At 41.9% G+C, this 21,273-nt stretch overlaps 1 protein-coding gene across 1 annotated transcript; it reads left to right on the top strand.

The window, feature by feature from the left end:
• Positions 1-14,347: 14,347 nt before the first annotated feature.
• LOC120026102 (lysozyme C II) lies at positions 14,348-17,549 on the top strand. The gene is made up of 4 exons (XM_038970908.1): positions 14,348-14,564; positions 14,814-14,975; positions 16,808-16,886; positions 17,249-17,549. Exons 1-4 carry the CDS (start codon positions 14,438-14,440, stop codon positions 17,313-17,315), a joined length of 435 nt encoding a protein of 144 aa, XP_038826836.1. The 5' UTR covers positions 14,348-14,437; the 3' UTR covers positions 17,316-17,549.
• The last annotated feature ends 3,724 nt before the right edge of the window (positions 17,550-21,273 follow it).

The following is a 21,273-nucleotide window of genomic DNA, read 5'->3' as shown; positions in this document are numbered from 1 at the left end:
TCCTAATCAATTTTCCTAAATGGACAACACAGATAGTCTCCTCAGTGTCAACATTATGGCGGCAGGTAGCCTAGTGGTTAGAGCGTGGACTAGTAACTGAAGGTTGCAAGATTGAATCCCGAGCTGACAAGTTAAAAAGCTGTTGTTTCTACCCCTGAACAAGGCAGTTTAACCCACTGTTCCTATGCGTCATTGAAAATAAGAATTTGTTCATAACTGTCTTGCCTAGTTAAATATCTTTTTTTTTAAATGATCAAGGTGAGGCATGCCATCACAACATACCCAGAGCGTGAGTTGAGCGGATGCCTGCGTAGAAGTAGAGACAGCCGTCCTTCAGTGTACAGTAGTGTTGCACCCACGTGTCTTGTTATTTCTGTCTATCTGGTGAAGCAGGCAAATTTGGTCTTTGACGAGAGGTCAAATTAAATGACAGACAGATTGCTGATACAGTAGGTGGCTTGTGTTACAGGGGGGGACGCTGATAGGTGGCTTGTGTTACAGACTGCTGATAAGGTGGTCTTGTGTTACAGACTGCTGATTAGGTGGCTTGTGTTACAGACTGCTGATAGGTGGCTTGTGCTTACAGACTGCTGATAGGTGGCTTGTGGTTACAGACGGCTGATAGGTGGCTTGTGTTACAGACTGCTGATAGGTGTCTTGTGTTACAGACTGCTGATAGCGTGGCTTGTGTTACAGACTGCTGATAGGTGGCTTGTGTTACAGACTGCAGATAGGTTGTCTTGGTTACAGACTGCTGATAGGTGTCTTGTGTTACAGACTGCTGATAGGTGTCTTGTGTTACAGACCTGCTGATAGGTCGTCTTGTGTTACAGACTGCTGATAGGTGTCTTGTGTTACAGACTGCTGAGAGGTGGCTTGTGTTACAGACTGCTGATAGGTGTCTTGGTTACAGACACTGCTGATAGGTGTCTTGTAGTTACAGACTGCTGATAGGTGCTTGGGTTTACAGACTGCTGATAGGTGGCTTGTGTTACAGAACTGCTGTAGGTGGCTTGTGTTACAGTACTGCTGATAGGATGTCTTTTTTATGTTACAGACTGCTGATAGGTGGCTTGTGTTACAGACCTGCTGATAGGTGTCTTGTGTTACAGACTGCTGTATAGGTGTCTTGTGTTACAGCTGCTGATAGTGCTTGTGCCCTTGTGTATACAGACCTGCTGATTGTCTTGTGTTACAGACTGCTGATAGGTGGCTTGTGTTACAGACTGCTGATAGGTGCTTGTGTTACAGACTGCTGATAGGTGTCTTGTGTTACAGACTGCTGATAGGTGTCTTGTGTTACAGACTGCTGATAGGTGGCTTGTGTTACAGACTGCTGATAGGTGTCTTGTGTTACAGACTGCTGATAGGTGTCTTGTGTTACAGACTGCTGATAGGTGGCTTGTGTTACAGACTGCTGATAGGTGGCTTGTGTTACAGACTGCTGATAGGTGGCTTGTGTTACAGACTGCTGATAGGTGGCTTGTGTTACAGACTGCTGATAGGGTCTTGTGTTACAGACTGCTGATAGGTGCTTGTGTTACAGACTGCTGATAGGTGGCTTGTGTTACAGACTGCTGATAGGTGTCTTGTGTTACAGACTGCTGATAGGTGTCTTGTGTTACAGACTGCTGATAGGGCTTGTGTTACAGACTGCTGATAGGTGCTTGTGTTACAGACTGCTGATAGGTGCTTGTGTTACAGACTGCTGATAGGTGGCTTGTGTTACAGACTGCTGATAGGTGGCTTGTGTTACAGACTGCTGATAGGTGCTTGTGTTACAGACTGCTGATAGGTGTCTTGTGTTACAGACTGCTGATAGGTGCTTGTGTTACAGACTGCTGATAGGTGGCTTGTGTTACAGACTGCTGATAGGTGCTTGTGTTACAGACTGCTGATAGGTGTCTTGTGTTACAGACTGCTGATAGTGGCTTGTGTACAGACTGCTGATAGGGCTTGTGTTACAGACTGCTGATAGGTGTCTGTGTTACAGACTGCTGATAGGTGGCTTGTGTTACAGACTGCTGATAGGTGGCTTGTGTTACAGATGCTGATACAGTAGGTGGCTTGTGTTACAGACTGCTGATAGGTGGGCTTGTGTTACAGACTGCTGATAGGTGTCTTGTGTTACAGACTGCTGATAGGTGGCTTGTGTTACAGACTGCTGATAGGTGGCTTGTGTTACAGACTGCTGATAGGTGGCTTGTGTTACAGACTGCTGATAGGTGTTGTGTTACAGACTGCTGATAGGTGGCTTGTGTTACAGACTGCTGATAGTGGCTTGTGTTACAGATGCTGATACAGTAGGTGGCTTGTGTTACAGACTGCTGATAGGTGGCTTGTGTTACAGACTGCTGATAGGTGCTTGTGTTACAGACTGCTGATAGGTCTTGTGTTACAGACTGCTGATAGGTGTCTTGTGTTACAGACTGCTGATAGGTGCTTGTGTTACAGACTGCTGATAGGTGTCTTGTGTTACAGACTGCGGATAGGTGGCTTGTGTTACAGACTGCTGATAGGTGGCTTGTGTTACAGACTGCTGATAGGTGTCTTGTGTTACAGACTGCTGATAGGTGGCTTGTGTTACAGACTGCTGATAGGTGGCTTGTGTTACAGACTGCTGATAGGTGTCTGTGTTACAGACTGCTGATAGGTGGCTTGTGTTACAGACTGCTGATAGGTGGCTTGTGTTACAGACTGCTGATACAGGTGGCTTGTGTTACAGACTGCTGATAGGTGGCTTGTGTTACAGACTGCTGATAGGTGGCTTGTGTTACAGACTGCTGATAGGGGCTTGTGACAGACTGCTGATAGGTGGCTTGTGTTACAGACTGCTGATAGGGGCTTGTGTTACAGACTGCTGATAGGTGTCTTGTGTTACAGACTGCTGATAGGTGGCTTGTGTTACAGACTGCTGATAGGTGGCTTGTGTTACAGACTGATGTAGTGGCTTGTGTTACAGACTGCTGATAGGTGGCTTGTGTTACAGACTGCTGATAGGTGCTTGTGTTACAGACTGCTGATACAGTAGGTGCTTGTGTTACAGACTGCTGATAGGTGGCTTGTGTTACAGACTGCTGATAGGTGTCTTGTGTTACAGACTGCTGATAGGTGGCTTGTGTTACAGACTGCTGATAGGTGGCTTGTGTTACAGACTGCTGATAGGTGTCTTGTGTTACAGACTGCTGATAGGTGCTTGTGTTACAGACTGCTGATAGGTGGCTTGTGTTACAGACTGCTGATAGGTGGCTTGTGTTACAGACTGCTGATAGGTGTCTTGTGTTACAGACTGCTGATAGGGTTGTGTTACAGACTGCTGATAGGTGGCTTGTGTTACAGACTGCTGATAGGTGGCTTGTGTTACAGACTGCTGATAGGGGCTTGTGTTACAGACTGCTGATAGGTGTCTTGTGTTACAGACTGCGGATAGGTGGCTTGTGTTACAGACTGATAGGTGGCTTGTGTTACAGACTGCTGATAGGTGTCTTGTGTTACAGACTGCTGATAGGGGCTTGTGTTACAGACTGCTGATAGGTGGCTTGTGTTACAGACTGCTGATAGTGTCTGTGTTACAGACTGCTGATAGGTCTTGTGTTACAGATGCTGATAGGGCTTGTGTTACAGACTGCTGATAGGTGCTTGTGTTACAGACTGCTGATAGGGTCTTGTGTTACAGACTGCTGATAGGTGGCTTGTGTTACAGACTGCTGATAGGTGGCTTGTGTTACAGACTGCTGATAGGTGGCTTGTGTTACAGACTGCTGATAGGTGTCTTGTGTTACAGACTGCTGATAGGTGGCTTGTGTTACAGACTGCGGATAGGTGTCTTGTGTTACAGACTGCTGATAGGTGTCTTGTGTTACAGACTGCTGATAGGTGGCTTGTGTTACAGACTGCTGATAGGTGTCTTGTGTTACAGACTGCTGATAGGTGTCTTGTGTTACAGACTGCTGATAGGTGGCTTGTGTTACAGACTGCTGATAGGTGGCTTGTGTTACAGATTGCTGATACAGTAGGTGGCTTGTGTTACAGACTGCTGATAGGTGGCTTGTGTTACAGACTGCTGATAGGTGGCTTGTGTTACAGACTGCTGATAGGTGGCTTGTGTTACAGACTGCTGATAGGTGGCTTGTGTTACAGACTGCTGATAGGTGGCTTGTGTTACAGACTGCTGATAGGTGGCTTGTGTTACAGACTGCTGATAGGTGTCTTGTGTTACAGACTGCTGATAGGTGGCTTGTGTTACAGCATCTGCTCTTTGTGTTCTGAGCTCCTCCATATTTCCACAAGAGGCAGAAAAGGTTTTCAGCTCTCGGGGAAGTTCACTCTAGGTGAGAATCTAGCATCAGCTTCCCCTCCCCTAATCCTAACCTTAATCATTAGTGAGGGAAATGCCAAACTGACTCAAGATCAGTGTCTAGGTGCAACTTCACCCTACACCATCTTGTTTCTTTACATACACTATATATACAAAACTATGGGACAGCCCTTCAAATTAGTGGATTCAGCTATTTCAGCCACACCCGTTGCTGACAAGTGTATAAAATCGAGCACACAGCCATGCAACTGTAAAGTTTGGTGGAGGAGGAATAATAGTCTGGGGCAGTTTTTATGGTTCGGGCCCCTTAGTTCCAGTGAAGGGAAACTTTACCGCTACAGCTTACAATGACATTTAGACGATTCTATGCTTCCAACTTTGTGGCAACAGTTTGGGGAAGGCCCTTTCCTGTTTCAGCATGACAATGCCCCCATGTACATAGTGAGGTCCATACAGAAATGGTTTGTTGAGATCGGTGTGGAAGAACTTGACTGGCCTGCACAGAGCCCTGACCTCAGTCCCATCGAACACCTTTGGGATTAATTGGAACGCCAACTGCGTAATCGCCCAACGTCAGTGAGCGACCTCAGCAATGCTCATGGCTGAATGGAAGCAAGTTCCAGCAGTAATGTTCAGACATCTAGTGGAAAGCCTTCCCAGAAGAGTGGAGGCTGTTATAGCAACAAAGGGGAGACCAACTCCATATTAATGCCCATGATTTTGGAATGAGATGTTCGACGAGCAGGTGCACACATACTTTTGGTCATGTAGTGTGTATGTTAAGATCTCTCAGTTTCCTTATAATGCTCATTGCTGTTCAACATAGACTTTAACCCCCTAAAGTCGTTGGCCGTGCCCCACTGAAATCGAATTAGCATAATAATTTAAAAAATCTGTCTGTTTAAGCTAGAGATATCAGTTTTTTTTGCATGGGCTGTGTCTCAATCCATTACATCCGCCGATGTTCTACTAAGTTAACAAAGGGACTTGTTTTAAGATGGTCATATCAGGGATCATTTAGCTTTTTGATTTAGATTTTTAGGACCCCTTTAGGTATACAAAAAACAATGGGGGGATGAAACATTGAATTTGGCCTTACTGCTGTTAGCCCATAGAAATACATTGAATAACAGATTTATACATTGAATAACAGGATAAATACATTTAATAACAGATAGTATTTTTTTTTTTCCAGAACTTTGTTTTGAAGTGTCTGTCCTTTATCTGAGAGATATGAGACAGATCAGGATTATTATAAAAAACAAACATTTATTGAATTTTATTTTGCCCCTTTTTTTTTAGGCACTATATGATGTTTGCACCGTTTCCGCTCAATTTAACATTCTATTACGTTTTTCTGTACTGAACGCAGCCTAGGTGTTTTCCGGGGTAAAGTACCACTGGCTAGAAATCAGTGATTTCAAATAGTATTTGAACCCAGGTCTGCTGGACACATAGTTCTCCATTCAACACATGACAGACAGTAAAGAGCACCGTCTCATGACTATACACTTCTTGTCTTTCTCAATACTGTAATTCACCAAGCGACCAAAATTGTGACATTTTTGGAAAGATCACCTTCTTCTTTGCTTCCAGACATGCAACAAGGTGTTCCTCCTCAAAGACAAACTTGTGCCTCAAGCTGCATCCCACATGGCACCCTATTCCCTAAATATTGCACACTTGTCAAAAGTAGTGCACTACATATGGAAAAGGGTGCCGTTTGGTACGCAACCCCTGTATTAGTGAAAAAGTGTTCTCTGTCTCTTACTTGATCACTTTTCACTGTTGTTCCTTTTTAATCCGATGAAGAATGGTCCACTAAAGTAAGATTGAAGGGGTGCCCCAATCCTAAACTTAATCATTAGTAGGGAAAATGCAAAACTGGTCCGTCTTGGTGGCATGGACAATTCGTTTTTTTCACTGAATTAATCAGCATTAGAAAGCTGCACCGGGGTCAGGTTGCCACCACACTTTCCAAAATCAAATCATATTCTATTCGTCACATGCTTGCTAATAACAGGTACTAATAAAAATAATAAACATACACAACGAGTAACGATAACTTGGCTATATAGACGGGGTATCAGTTCACCTGGAGAGGATTGACTCAAGAGACACATGTAAAAAGGGGTGTGTTATGTTGGCTGTCATGGACAAAGTGGAGTTTTTATTGGTAAAAACAATAGGATAAATACACAGTGCATTCGGAAAGTATTCAGACCCCTTGACTTTTTCCACATTTTGTTACGTTGCAGCCTTAATCTGGGCTCCCGAGTGGCGCAGCGGTCTAAGGCACTGTGTCTCAGTGCTAGCGCCGTAACTACAGACACCCTAGTTCGAATAACTGACTTGCCTAGTTAAATAAAGGTTACATTTAATATATATATTTTTTAATTCTAAAATGGAGTCAATTGTTTTTTCCCCCTCATCAATCTACACACAATACCCCTTAATGACAAAGCAAAAACGTAGTTTTGTGTGCAAATCTATAAAAAAAAATACAAAACTCATATCACATTTGCATAAGTATTCAGACCCGTTACTCAATACTTTGTTGAAGCACCTTTGGCAGCGATTACAGCCTCAAGTCTTCTTGGGTATGACGCTGCAAGCGTGGCACACCTGTATTTGGGGAGTTTTTCCCCATTCTTCTCTGCAGATCCTCTCAAGCTCTGTCAGGTTGGATGGGGAGTGTCGCTGCACAGCTATTTTCAGGTCTCTACAGAGATGGTCGATCAGGTTCAAGTCCGGGCTCTGGCTGGGCCACTCAAGGACATTCAGAGACTTGTCCCGAAGCCACCCCTGCGTTGTCTTGGCTGTGTGCCTTGGGTCGTTGTCCTGTTGGAAGGTGAACCTTCACCCCAGTCTGAGCTCCTGAGCGCTATGGAGCAGGTTTTCATCAAGGATCTCTCTGTACTTTACTCCGTTCATCTTTCCCTCTATCCTGGCTAGTCTCCCAGTCCCTGCCGCCAAAAAACATCCCCACAGCATGATGATGCCACCACCATGCTTCACCATAGGAATGGTGCCAGGTTTCCTCCAGACGTGACGCTTGGCATTCAGGCCAGAGAGTTCAGTCTTGGTTTCATCAGACCAGAGAGTCTTTTTTCTCATGGTCTGAGTCTTTAGGTGCCTTTTGTCAAACTCCAAGCGTGTTGTCATGTGCCTTTTACTGAGGAGTGGCTTCCGTCTGGCCAATCTACCATAAAGGCCTGATTGGTGGAGTGCTGCAGAGATGGTTGTCCTTCTGGAAGATTCTCCCATCTCCACAGAGGAACTCTAAATCATATCCAATCAATTGAATTTACCACAGGTGGACTCCAATCAAGTTGTGGGAACATCTCAAGGATGATAAATGGAAACAGGATGCACCTGAGCTCAATTTCGAGTGTCATAGAAAAGGGTCAGAATACTTATGTAAATAATTATTTAAGTTTTTTATTTTTAATACATTTGCAAACATTTCTAAAAACCTGTATTTGCTTTGTCATTATGGGGTATTATGTGTGTAGATTTATGAGGGAAAAAATGTATTTAATCAATTTTAGAACAAAGCTGTAATGTAGCAACATTTTGAGAAGGTCAAGGGGTCTGAATACTTTCCGAATGCACGGTAGGTAAAGTCCATTCTCTGTTTTTTTTTCTCATTTTCATCATTTCACTTTGTCGAACGAAAGTAACACAGGGGGAAAGTAACATGCCCATTTTCTCAGATAATATCGTAGTGAAGTCAGCATGTTCCAAATGTGGAGGATAACCCCCCTGCCAAATAACAGCCCAGTCTGACCATGCTTCTCAGAGTTATCAACAAAAGTGGTTTTGAGCGATGTAAGTTTTTAAAAAAACATACCCGGAAGTGTTTTTTGGTTGTAGAGTTGTGTTTAGTTGTTTAAGGTTCCAAACATATGTTATTGTCTGAACACATCTAGTGACTTTATTACAAAATAGGTTTCAAGTATCATGCTAACTAGTCTTGGGTGTGTCCCTAGAAGAAGTTACAGGAGAGACGGGTGGGACGAAAGTCACACAATATAAACTAGTGACCTGGGCCAGTAACCGAAAGGTTGCTGGATCGAGTCCCCGAGCTGACAGGGTAAAACTTTGTCGCTCTGCCCCTGAACAAGGCAGTTATCCCACAGTTCCCTGGTAGGCCGTCATTGTAAATAAGAATTTGTTCTTAACTGACTTGCCTAAGTTAAATAAGGTTAAAAAAAATATATAATAATTTACAACCTCATTATTCAAATCGACACACAAATGAAATTATGTCTGATTATGTGAAATTATGTCTGATTTGTTGAAATTAACGAGCATTACAAACCAGAAACGTAGAGATAAGACAGATATTGTGCACTTCTCGCCATATGTTACTCCCGCCCCACCGTTAGATACAAAAGTAAGGTTGCGGTAGGTCTGTTCTCTGTCTATTTAATTTAAACTCATTTACCCTAGGAAGGTAATTACAGTTGCTAATGGTAGAGGACATATTGTTTGTCATAATATATGGTATCTCTAGCTCTATTGAGTAATTAGGAATTTTTGTCCCGGTTTTTCGTCCTTCCCTACATATAATGCTTCAGTCTGGTTTTAGACCCCATCATAGCACTGAGACTGCACTTGTGAAGGTGGTAAATGACCTTTTAATGGCGTCAGACCGAGCCTCTGCATCTGTCCTCGTGCTCCTAGACCTTAGTGCTGCTTTTGATACCATTGATCACCACATTCTTTTGGAGAGATTGGAAACCCAAATTGGTCTACACGGACAAGTTCTGGCCTGGTTTAGATCTTATCTGTCAGAAAGATATCAGTTTGTCTCTGTGGATGGTTTGTCCTCTGACAAATCAACTGTAAATTTCGGTGTTCCTCAAGGTTCCGTTTTTGGACCACTATTGTTTTCACTATATATTTTACCTCTTGGGGATGTCATTCGAAAACATAATGTTAACTTTCACTGCTATGCGGATGACACACAGCTGTACATTTCGATGAAACATGGTGAAGCCCCAAAATTGCCCTCGCTGGAAGTCTGTGTTTCAGACATAAGGAAGTGGATGGCTGCAAACGTTCTACTTTTAAACTCTTGACAAAACAGAGATGCTTGTTCTAGGTCCCAAGAAACAAAGAGATCTTCTGTTGAATCTGACAATTCATCTTGATGGTTGTACAGTCGTCTCAAATAAAACTGTGAAGGACCCTGATCTCTCTTTGATGAACATATCAAGACTGTTTCAAGGACAGCTTTTTTCCATCCACGTAACATTGCAATTGCAAAAATCTGAAGTTTTCTGTCCAAAAATGATGCAGAAAAATGAATCCATGCTTTTGTCACTTCTAGGTTAGACTAATGCAATGCTCTACTTTCCGGCTACCCGGATAAAGCACTAAATAAACTTCAGTTAGTGCTAAATACAGCTGCTAGAATCCTGACTAGAACCAAAAAATTTGATCATATTACTCCAGTGCTAGCCTCCCTACACTGGCTTCCTGTTAAGGCAAGGGCTGATTTCAAGGTTTTACTGCTAACCTACAAAGCATTACATGGGCTTGCTCCTACCTATCTTTCCGATTTGGTCCTGCCATACATACCTACACGTACGCTACAATCACAAGATGCAGGCCTCCTAATTGTCCCTAGAATTTCTAAGCAAACAACTGGAGGCAGGGCTTTCTCCTATAGAGCTCCATTTTTTATGTAATGGTCTGCCTACCCATGTGAGAAACGCAGACTCGGTCTCAACCTTTAAGTCTTTATTGAAGATTCATCTCTATGATTGAGTGTAGTCTGGCCCAGGAGTGTGAAGGTGAATGGAAAGGCACCGGAGCAACAAACCGCTATTGCTGTCTCTGCCTGGCCGGTTCCCCTCACTCCACTGTGATTCTCTGCCTCTAACCCTATTACAACAGTCTTGAAGGAGTTCCCATATATGCTGAGCACTTGTTGGGTGCTTTTGCTTTACTCTGCAGTCCAACTCATCCCAAACAATCTCAATTGGGTTGAGGTTGGGTGATTGTGTAAGCCAGGTCACCTGATGCAGCACTCCATCACTCTCCTTGGTCAAATAGTGTGGGGTTTTATAAGGTTTGACATGCTTAGCTAACTATAAACTAGTAGGGCTTTTTATGCATTAAAGTTTGAATTTCTGACTCATGTGAACCTACATTTTACATTGTTCTCAGGCTTACCAGTGCTCAGGGCCTAACCCTTAGGGTGTAGCCTAAAGTATGTGTTTGTATGCAACAATGTACCAGGGCGTAAGAGATGAGCAGAAGTGTGAAATAATGTGTGTGTGTGTGTGTGTGGCAAAAAAGGAGCTGTACTGTGTGACCGAAACTGTGCTAATCTTAGAGAGGCATATGAGGGGTGTAGAGGGAGGGGGGTGAATCAGGAGACTGCTGACTATGGTGTACAATAGACAATAACAGATAAACTATACACACGAAGATCATCTGTGAGGTTCTGAATTATGCACTACAACCCAATACTATATGTGATTGTGATTGAATACTCAATGTGATTGAATATTAGCAACTGTTGGCCTGGGCGCCTGGGTGTCTGTGTGTGTGTGTGCTGGAAGTAACAGTTAGCCCCAGATAAGTGTGCTGGGAAGCTGTGGTTAGCCTTGAGCGAGAACAGTGGGCTTTGTATGCAGGTGCAAATAGCTCAGACAATGTTGCAGAGCTGTCTGACCTCAGTCTCTGGGGTGAGGGAGCGTAATCTACACAGCAACAGCATCGGGACATCACATGCGCTAAGGGGCTAGGACTAGCTTAAGCGCCAACACCAACGATAGGCTGGGTGAGTCTAAACCACGCCCAGTCTCTACTCTGACAGGCCGGCTCGGAAGCGGGAACTATCTCTGTCATGAGTATATTATAATATCTTTGTCAGGAACAAGTCAGTTCTCTGTCTTATCCTGCGTGATGACACAGTGAACCCGTATATACGGAAATTGCATTTGCCATTTATTAACTTTTGAATTAAACAATTATTTTAACCAAGTTCAGGTGTGCTATTGTTCCTATCTCAGTTGAACCTTCGCAGCCTTAACAATAGCCCTTACGCAGCCTAGAGGTGTGTTTTGAGTCATTGTCCTGTAGAAAAACAAATGATAGTCCCACTAAGCGCAAACCAGATGGGATGGAGTATCGCTGCAGAATGCTGTGGTAGCCATGCTGTTTAAGTGTCACCAGTAAAGCACCCCCACACCATCACACATCCTCCGTGATTCACGGTGGGAACCACACATGCGGAGATCATCCGTTCACCTACTCTGCGTCACACAAAGACACAGCGGCTGGAACAAAAAAAACACATTAAATAATTATGCTTTCGTCTCTGTGTTGTCATAATTGTCTTTCAATTCGCAAGAGACTGAATGTGTCTGTCACGAGAATTTTCAATCCCAATGATAATAACTGACAATCAATAGCTCTGACCAATCCCCGAGATCTGTAAGACCATGGGTTTAATAATAATTAGTCAAAGACTCAGCTTATGCAAAAAGATAGTACAGTTTATTCACGAGAACGCTCTGAAGTCCATTATACAAAGACATCCATTTTTATAGCTGCGCACATACTTCCACACAAACAGTAGGTATCCTACGCACATACATACACACAAACAGTAGGTGAGTTTTATCCTCCTCCATAGTTCTCACCACTGCGTATCACTACCCAGCCGACAGTTCCATTCCCCCGAGATTAGGGAAACCTTGAGAAGTACTCCCTGTACTCAAAAGTCTCTTAGAGGGCTAGCCAGGTCGGTCCAAACACAGTTTAATTGTTCTCAGTTTTTTTCTTCGGCACACACATACAAGTTCAAATCCTAAACTACACCTTTCTCAGACAGTCTGTTTTTCCACTATACAGATACATTGTTTAATCTAATTCTGACTAAAACTACACACATCATCAGATTCTAATTTTATGATTCTAATCAATTCCATACAATTATAAGGTTTCAGAGTGGAATTATTTAATCATTATCTTTAAACATATAAATTATTTTATCAGTGTCTCACCAGCGAAAGCATCGAAGTGAGCGAAACAGCGCCCCTCTATCTCTCTAAATGCAGGCCACTTTATCTGATGAGGTCTGGTCATGAAGAATATGACATTGTTGCCGCCCGTAGCATTGAATGCATGGGAAGCCAGCGAGCATTTGGTCTAACCTTGATTAAAAGTATAAAATAATAGCCAATCAGCGTAGAGCTAAACTGAGCGAGCTCAACTGTGAATGGTCCTAGCGTGCCAAAAACAAGTGTCAAGGGAAGCCAGTTTCGATTTGGCTTCACTCCTATCACAGAGAAATATGTCATCGACAGAAACAATTTGAATTGTTGCATCTTGTTGTGTTGTTGTCCTCTGGTAGCAAGCTAGATAGCAAAAAGTCCCCTTCCTAAATTAGCCATAGTTGGAGATAGGGATTTGGATTTGTGATTTTACTTTATTCTCCGTGCTGGAGATGATTAAGGCGATTCTGATCCAACCATAAAATACATTTTCCCTCTGGAATGAGAGGATGGAAGTTCAAAATGTAACTAGATGTAGAAGGCTAATGTTAACTAGCTAACGTTGCCCATGAAAGGAAGTTAGGCTAGCGATCAAGCGTTTTACCCAGGTAGCTTAGGGCAACAAAAAATAAAAGCGTGTACTGTATGACAGTGTCATTGACCGTTTCGTTAACATGAAAGAAAGGAGGGTGGCATTTTTTTTTCTACTTCCACAAACACACACACAAAAACAGAAATCAGAACCATGAACAGCCACATCATGTTTAGCATACGTTGATTGGACTAAATTGCTTTTGGTATTTTTTTGTTGTCACTGTATTATACTAAGCAGAGGTGATTTGATGATGTTGAGATGGTGCTGGAATAGTGGAGGCAGCTCCTGTTTTCTTTGTGACGTGCAGTAAATCTCTGTGGTTCTAAATCAATAGTTGTTTACTAGTCTGCAAAGCATATGAACTAACAGGTTATAGAGCAAAATAATCTATGAACACTGGTTACTTCAATAATATTTACATTCTGTGTAGCCTAGTGGTTAGAGTGTTGGGCTAGTTACCGTTAAAGGTTGCAAGTTCGAATCCCTGAGCTGACAAGGTACAAATCTGTCGTTCTGCCCCTGAACAAGATTGTTCCTAGGCCGTCATTGAAAATAAGAATTTGTTCTTAACTGACTTGCCTAGTTAAATAAAGGTAAACATTTTTTTACCAACTTTGTGTATATACTGTATTCAATCATGGCTTTTCCTATATAACTACTGCTGTACACACCTTTTCTATTCATATACTGTATTTAACAGATGCTCTTATCCAGAGCAATTAGGGTTAAGTGCCTTGCTCAAGGGCACCTCGATAGATGTTTTACCAAGTCGGCTCATGGATTTGAACCAGCGACCTTTCAGTTACTGGCCCAACACTCATAACCGCTAAACTACCTGCCATTATGTGTACATGTATTCCTATTCCGGTCTCTGACATTGCTCATTCTGATATTTCAGAATGTATAATGTTTCTGGATTATGTGTGTATTGTTTTTTTTTAATATATTTTGTATTGCTCGGTATTACTGCACTGTTGGAGCTAGAAACACAAGCATTTCACTGAACCTCCGATAACATCTGCAAATCGGTGTATGCTACCAATAAAAGTTTATTTGATTTGATCTATTGGGCATAATGATGATACTGAAAAATACAGTACCTTAAATCTAATCTACTGGGCATAATCATGATACTGAATATACAATTTTTAAACACTGAATGAAGCCTTTGTCTTAAAAAATACCCACTATGCATTTAATACTGTATCTAAATCATATGTTATGACATTTTGGGACTGTCATATCTTTGTGTCCTTTAAGTAAGCAAGCAACCACCAAGAAAAAAAAGTCTGCCTAACAAAAGGTTAAATGGGAAAACCCTCAGTTTCACAACCACTACTTTTTTCAGAAGCTGTTGGCACATATCTATTGTGTAAATAGTGTGATATCAATGTCTCTTTCATCCTGAGCCTTTATAAGGAAGCTGCAGTTGACTTGTTCACACTTTTAGAGACACAGGCCTTCTTTTCATCCAATCCATTAGACCTTGCTGTCTGTCTGTTCAGAATGAGAGCTCTTGTTGTTCTCCTGCTTGTGGCTGTGGCCAGTGCTAAGGTGTATGACAGATGTGAGCTGGCCAGAGCGCTGAAGGCATCCGGAATGGATGGCTACGCTGGAAACAGCCTCCCCAACTGTGAGTGATAATATACTTGATCGTGGTCTTTGAGGATGTGTGTGTGTGTGTGTGTGTGTGTGTGTGTGTGTGTGTGTGTGTGTGTGTGTGTGTGTGTGTGTGTGTGTGTGTGTGTGTGTGTGTGTGTGTGTGTGTGTGTGTGTGTGTGTGTATGGTTGTATGTTTCTGAGCTCCAAAAATATCTTACCATTGCTAACCTTACACTGAGGATAATGTTGACATTCACCGCGTGAATATATGTCCTCTAAGGGGTGTGCCTGTCTAAATGGGAGTCGAGCTACAATACCCAGGCCACCAACCGCAACACCGATGGCTCCACCGACTACGGCATCTTCCAGATCAACAGCCGCTACTGGTGTGACGACGGACGTACCCCGGGGGCTAAGAACGTCTGTGGTATCCGCTGCAACCGTGAGTAGCCTGCATACCGAATGGCATCGCATACATAGAGCATTACTTTTGACAAGAAATGTGCCGGGTTGAGGGCTATTGGCAGTGTACCCCTTGACTTATTCCACTTATTTTGTTGTGTTACAGCCTGAATTTAAAATGGATTAAATAGAGATTTAGTGTCACTGGCCTACACACACACAATACCCCTTCATGTCAAAGTAGAGTTATGTTTTAAGACATTTTTACAAATTCTGGAGTGCAAATTTGCTTAACAAGTCACATAAGTTGTGTGCAATAATAGTGTTTAACATGATTTCTGAATAACTACCTCATCTCTGTACCCCCACACATACAATTATCTGTAAGGTCCTTCAGTTGACCAGCGAATTTCAAACACAGATTCAACCACGAACACCAGGAAGGTTTTCCAATGCCTCGCAAAGAAGGGCACCTATTGGTAGATGGTTAAAAATAAAATAAAAAGCAGACATGGAATATCCCTTTGAACATGGGGAAGTTATTAATTATACGTTGGATTGTGTATCAATACACCCATTCACTACAAGGATACAGGCGTCCTTCCTAACTCAGTTGCCAGAGAGGAAGGAAACCACTCAATGAGTCCAATGGTGACTTTAAAAAGTTACAGAGTTTAATGGCTGTGAAAACTGAGGATGAATCAACAACATTGTAGTTACTCCACAATACTAACCTAAATGACAGAATGAAAAGAAGGAAGTTTGTACAGAATACAAATATTCTAAAACCTGCACCCTGTTTACAATAAGGCACTAAAGTAATACTACAATGTGGCAAAGAAATTAACTTCATGCCCTGAATACAAAGTGTTATGTTTAGGGCAAATCCAACACAACACCTCACTGAGTACCACTCTTCATATTTTCAAGCATGGTGATGGCTGCATCATGTTATGGGTATGCTTGTCATTGGCAAGGACTAGGGAGTTTTTTTTAGGATAAAAAGAAACAGAATAGAGCTAAGCACAGGAAAAAGCCAAAAGGAAAATCCTAATCACAAACCTGATTACTTCCCCTTTATTTAGCCCTCTGTGTTCATCAGTCCTTAGGTGTTATTGATTGTCTCTCACGTTCAGTACGCTTCCCATGTTTGTTCTTTTGTATCTGTTCCGTATTAAACTCACCTTCTGCACCTGCTTTCCGACTCCCAGTGTATACGTAACACTGGGAGACAATTATACCTTTCAGCAGGACAATAACCTAAAACACAAGGCCAAATATACACCGGAGTTGCTTACCAAGAAGACAGTGAATTTTCCTGAGTGACATAGTTACAGTTTAACTTAAATCGGCATGAAAATTCATGACAAGACTTGAAAATGACTTCAAAAATCTCGCAATGATCAACATCCAACTTAATAAACAAAGAATAATGTGCAAATGGTGTACAATCAAGGTTAATAATACTTATGTAAATTAGATATGTCTGTATTTAATTTTCAATAAATTTGCACAAATTTCTAAAAACATGTTTTCGCTATTGTCTGTAGATGGGTGATAAATTCAATTTTGAATTTAGGCTGTGACACAACAAAATGTGTAATAGGTCAAGGGGTATTAATACGTTCTGAAGGCACTATAATGTTGATCTTACATAATTCTGATGTTACATTTGAATACAGTCAAAATGAGAATAAACAGACACTGGGGCTCCTGGCAGGCCTACTTCTCTATCGTAAAACCCTGACCCAACTTACCTGCATTGTTTCATTGTACAGTAATCTGCTGCTATTGTTGTTGTTTTTTAAGCTTTCGGTTCCTCCTGTTTCCCGGACGGTACTATGACTAAAGGTTTCCTCTTTCTTCTGACAGAGCTGCTAACTGATGACATCACAGTGGCGATCCGTTGTGCCAAGCGTGTGGTGTTGGACCCGAACGGAATCGGGGCATGGTAAGGTGGCAGGTTTCCCTGAAAGTACTATGTTACAAAAACATTTAAGTTACAAAAGAATTTGCCATACTTTATGTTACCTGTAGCCCAATATCACTCTACAAGGCAATGTATAAATGGGATAACACGTAACAAATTAGCTCTCACCTTTTAGAAGAACTTAAATGGTAAGAACTGCCTGTACATGGTAATTATCTAACTGATATACTCCCTTAAAATGACCCTGAATTAATGCCTACGTAATGTAAACCGTTTCCGAGTCTTCTATCATCCTTCAATTCCACATTATGTTCTGTTGTCTTATAGCTGATATTTAATGTCTATATATCAAATATCAACATGATGGTGTGTGTACATTTTAGGGTGGCTTGGCGCCTTCACTGTCAGAATCAGGACCTGAGGTCCTACGTGGCTGGCTGCGGGGTCTAAGACCATACTGGAGCAGCTGAACACTTCTCAACCCATTCTGAAGCAGACTTAACTCATTGGATGAATCCATTCTGTACTATCCATCAGCATCTGCAGCTTTAACTAGTAAACTTTCACATATTGATACATTTTAGATTTAAGCAATAAGGGCCTAGGGGGTGTGGTATATGGCCAATATACCACGGCTAAGGGCTGTTCTTAAGCACGACGCAACGCGTGCCTGGATACAGCCCTTAGCCGTGGTATATTGGCAATGTACCACAAACCCCCCGAGGTGCCTTATTGCTGTTATAAACTGGTTACCAACGTAATTCGAGCAGTAAAAATAAATGTTTTGTCATACCTCTGGAATACCACGGCTTTCAGCCAATCACCATTCAGGGCTCGAACCACCCAGTTTATAATACAGAGTAAATCACTAATAATCAGTTTTTTTGCATCAAATGTATCATCATATATACTGTATAATATTCCTTCATGTCAAATCAGTAAACAGCTCAACATGCTTACCCATAAAAATCAAACAAGAATATGTTTTATTTGTTGTTGGTGTTGTGTAGCAATGATAGATGATAGAGTTGTCTTATTATAGTCAAACTGTCATGTCATTTATTATGTATTTATTATTCAGCCAACATCATCATCTCTGAAATGGTGTAGTGCAGTGTTGCTAAGGAAGCTAACGGTATCAAAACATACAACAAGCCCATAGCAACAATTCAAAATCCTCCAGACAACTCCATCCATATCATATGTTTACAAATGCATATAAAATGCATAATGCCAGAAACTCATTCAATTACCAATTACTTGCAGACTGTTCAGTGAGAATCTGGAGAAATTGTTGAAAAAGCATAGCAGCAGATGAATTCTAAAATTTAATTACTTCAAAATGTGAATGGATCTGTGAAAAACATTCTATCTTCTTTTCCAACATACTCTACAATACTCCAAGGTCTATTTAAAAGACAAAATATTTCCCCCCCCAAAAAATTACAAAATAAAGACTATGGACATCTTCAAAGTACACTGTTAGTTAAAGAGTAGTTTTCCCAAAGTGCCGGTAATAATTTTTTTGAAGTGAACACACTGTAAATGCCTTAAACCGCTGGTCGTCCAACAAGGGTAAGACTGGTCCCAGGTCTGTGTGTTTGTACTCTTGCATGATAACGTAAACTGACTGACACTCAGGGTATAGTAAAGCGACCTGAAGTTAAACTGCATTGAAATACTCAAAGTCCCATTCAATTTCCAGCTTTACATGGAATCTTTCAAGGGAACGTCAAACATAACCAATATTAAAGGGATAAGTCACTCAAAAACTATATACTTTAGTATTTATTTTTAATTTTTAAATAAATTTATCCCATTTTCTCCCCAATTTTCGTGGTATCCAATCGCTAGTAATTACTATCTTGTCTCATCGCTACAACTCCCGTACGGGCTCGGGAGAGACGAAGGTCGAAAGCCATGCGTCCTCCGAAGCACAACCCAACCAAGCCGCACTGCTTCTTAACACAGCGCGCCTCCAACCCGGAAGCCAGCCGCACCAATGTGTCGGAGGAAACACCGTGTACCTGGCCCCCTTGGTTAGCGCGCACTGCGCCCGGCCCGCCACAGGAGTCGCTGGAGCGCGATGAGACAAGGATATCCCTACCGGCCAAACCCTCCCTAACCCGGACGACGCTATGCCAATTGTGCGTCGCCCCACGGACCTCCCGGTCGCGGCCGGCTGCGACAGAGCCTGGGCGCGAACCCAGAGACTCTGGTGGCGCAGTTAGCACTGCGATGCAGTGCCCTAGACCACTGCGCCACCCGGGAGGCCCCGATACTTTAGTATTTTGATCATAAGTTCACTGTTAATACAATCCCCCCGAAATCCCATTGTGCATGTCAGTAGTCAAGTTTTTCAGTACAGAGTAAAAACTGTGATGATGATGATATGTTTTTGATATCATTACAGGTTTTTGAGTAAAGTGATCCTTTAACATGCTTTTGGTTAAACCAAACCAGAAGCTAGGACAGTAAAGGTTGGTTGCGATGCAAGGAGTATCCATCACATTCTGGTCTCCTCTGGTGGTCGATTCATGTAGTCCTGAACGGCCTGATGGTATGGTAGCCATTTTTTTGCGGATGCTTTTATAGACAAGATCCATCTGTGAACATGAACTTCAGAATTGATTAATTATCGCAAAGGTATTTCCAAGCATACAGTATTATGTCATGTTAAAAAGCTGTGCCTTTATTCCTTCCTAAATCAATGCAATAAGAGTCTACTTTGTGTAAAATGTGTCAAAAGTTTATTTATAAACGTGCACAGGATACAACCCACTGGGCAAAAACGGGTTAAATCAACATTGTTTCCAAGCAATTTCAACAACAAAAAAACTTTGAATCAAAGTGGAAAATTATTTGGATTTGCAAAAAGTCCTCAACTTAAGTAAGTTTTTTCTTTTTTTCAACCAACTTTTAACCTAAATCTTGCCAATGACATGGTGAACTTTTTTGTTGATTTCAAGTTGAATTCACATTAGTTGACAAATCAACCAAATGTAAATCAAAACTGGACATTGAAATGTTGTCTGTGCCCAGTGGGAACAGGTGTAAACAGTACAGTGAAATGCTTACTTAAAATGTGCCAACGTGTAAAATGTGTGAACATCTCACCGTTTGTTTTCCATGGGATTTTCAGCACAGAGATAGAAAGTTTTGAACTCTTCCGAAGGGGGTTTCAGTTCAATGGTGGATTTCTTGGATCCCAAGGACTGTTCCCTCACAGTGTACCCGTGTAAGTAGATCCCCCCTGGAGGGAGTCATATGTATATTACAGTAGTTAGCAGAGGAGGCTTCTAGAGGCAGTCAGATACTATATATTACAGTAGTTAGCAGAGGAGGCTTCTAGAGGCAGTCAGATACTGTATATTACAGTATTTAGCAGAGGAGGCTTCTAGAGGCAGTCAGATACTGTATATTACAGTAGTTAGCAGAGGAGGCTTCTAGAGGCAGTCAGATACTGTATATTACAGTAGTTAGCAGAGGAGGCTTCTAGAGGCAGTCAGATACTGTATATTACAGTATTTAGCAGAGGAGGCTTCTCCAAGGAGTGCAAATAATGTCATGTAATGGGTTAAAAAACAAAACCTCGCTAATAAGTTATTGACAACAAAAAACACCACACTAATAATGTCTCAGACATTGATTTCCATTCATTGACATATGGGTTAAACAGAATATGGTTTCTCATCTAAATATCATATCATCATACATTTATAATTTATCTTTATCATCAATAACTCCTAATCAATTTTCCTAAATGGACAACACAGATAGTCTCCTCAGTGTCAACATTATGGCGGCAGGTAGCCTAGTGGTTAGAGCGTTGGACTAGTAACTGAAAGGTTGCAAGATTGAATCCCCGAGCTGACAAGTTAAAAAGCTGTTGTTCTACCCCTGAACAAGGCAGTTTAACCCACTGTTCCTATGCGTCATTGAAAATAAGAATTTGTTCATAACTGTCTTGCCTAGTTAAATATCTTTTTTTTTAAATGATCAAGGTGAGGCATGCCATCACAACATACCCAGAGCGTGAGTTGAGCGGATGCCTGCGTAGAAGTAGAGACAGCCGTCCTTCAGTGTACAGTAGTGTTGCACCCACGTGTCCTTGTTATTTCTGTCTATCTGGTGAAGCAGGCAAATTTGGTCTTTGACGAGAGGTCAAATTAAATGACAGACAGATTGCTGATACAGTAGGTGGCTTGTGTTACAGACTGCTGATAGGTGGCTTGTGTTACAGACTGCTGATAGGTGTCTTGTGTTACAGACTGCTGATAGGTGGCTTGTGTTACAGACTGCTGATAGGTGGCTTGTGTTACAGACTGCTGATAGGTGGCTTGTGTTACAGACTGCTGATAGGTGGCTTGTGTTACAGACTGCTGATAGGTGTCTTGTGTTACAGACT

Source organism: Salvelinus namaycush, chromosome 31, assembly GCF_016432855.1.
Source record: "Salvelinus namaycush isolate Seneca chromosome 31, SaNama_1.0, whole genome shotgun sequence".
In the NCBI taxonomy this organism is placed as follows: Eukaryota; Metazoa; Chordata; class Actinopteri; order Salmoniformes; family Salmonidae; genus Salvelinus; species Salvelinus namaycush.
Note: the sequence above shows the minus strand (reverse complement) of the source record. Positions and strands in the feature narration are given on the sequence as shown.

Excerpts from the sequence above, each read along its gene's own strand:
- LOC120026102 (XM_038970908.1), top strand. The coding sequence starts at position 14,438 with ATGAGAGCTCTTGTTGTTCTCCTGCTTGTGGCTGTGGCCAGTGCTAAG. Across the intron at positions 14,565-14,813 it reads TGGAAACAGCCTCCCCAACT|GGGTGTGCCTGTCTAAATGG; the intron begins GTGAGTGATAAT and ends ATGTCCTCTAAG. Across the intron at positions 16,887-17,248 it reads CCGAACGGAATCGGGGCATG|GGTGGCTTGGCGCCTTCACT; the intron begins GTAAGGTGGCAG and ends TGTACATTTTAG.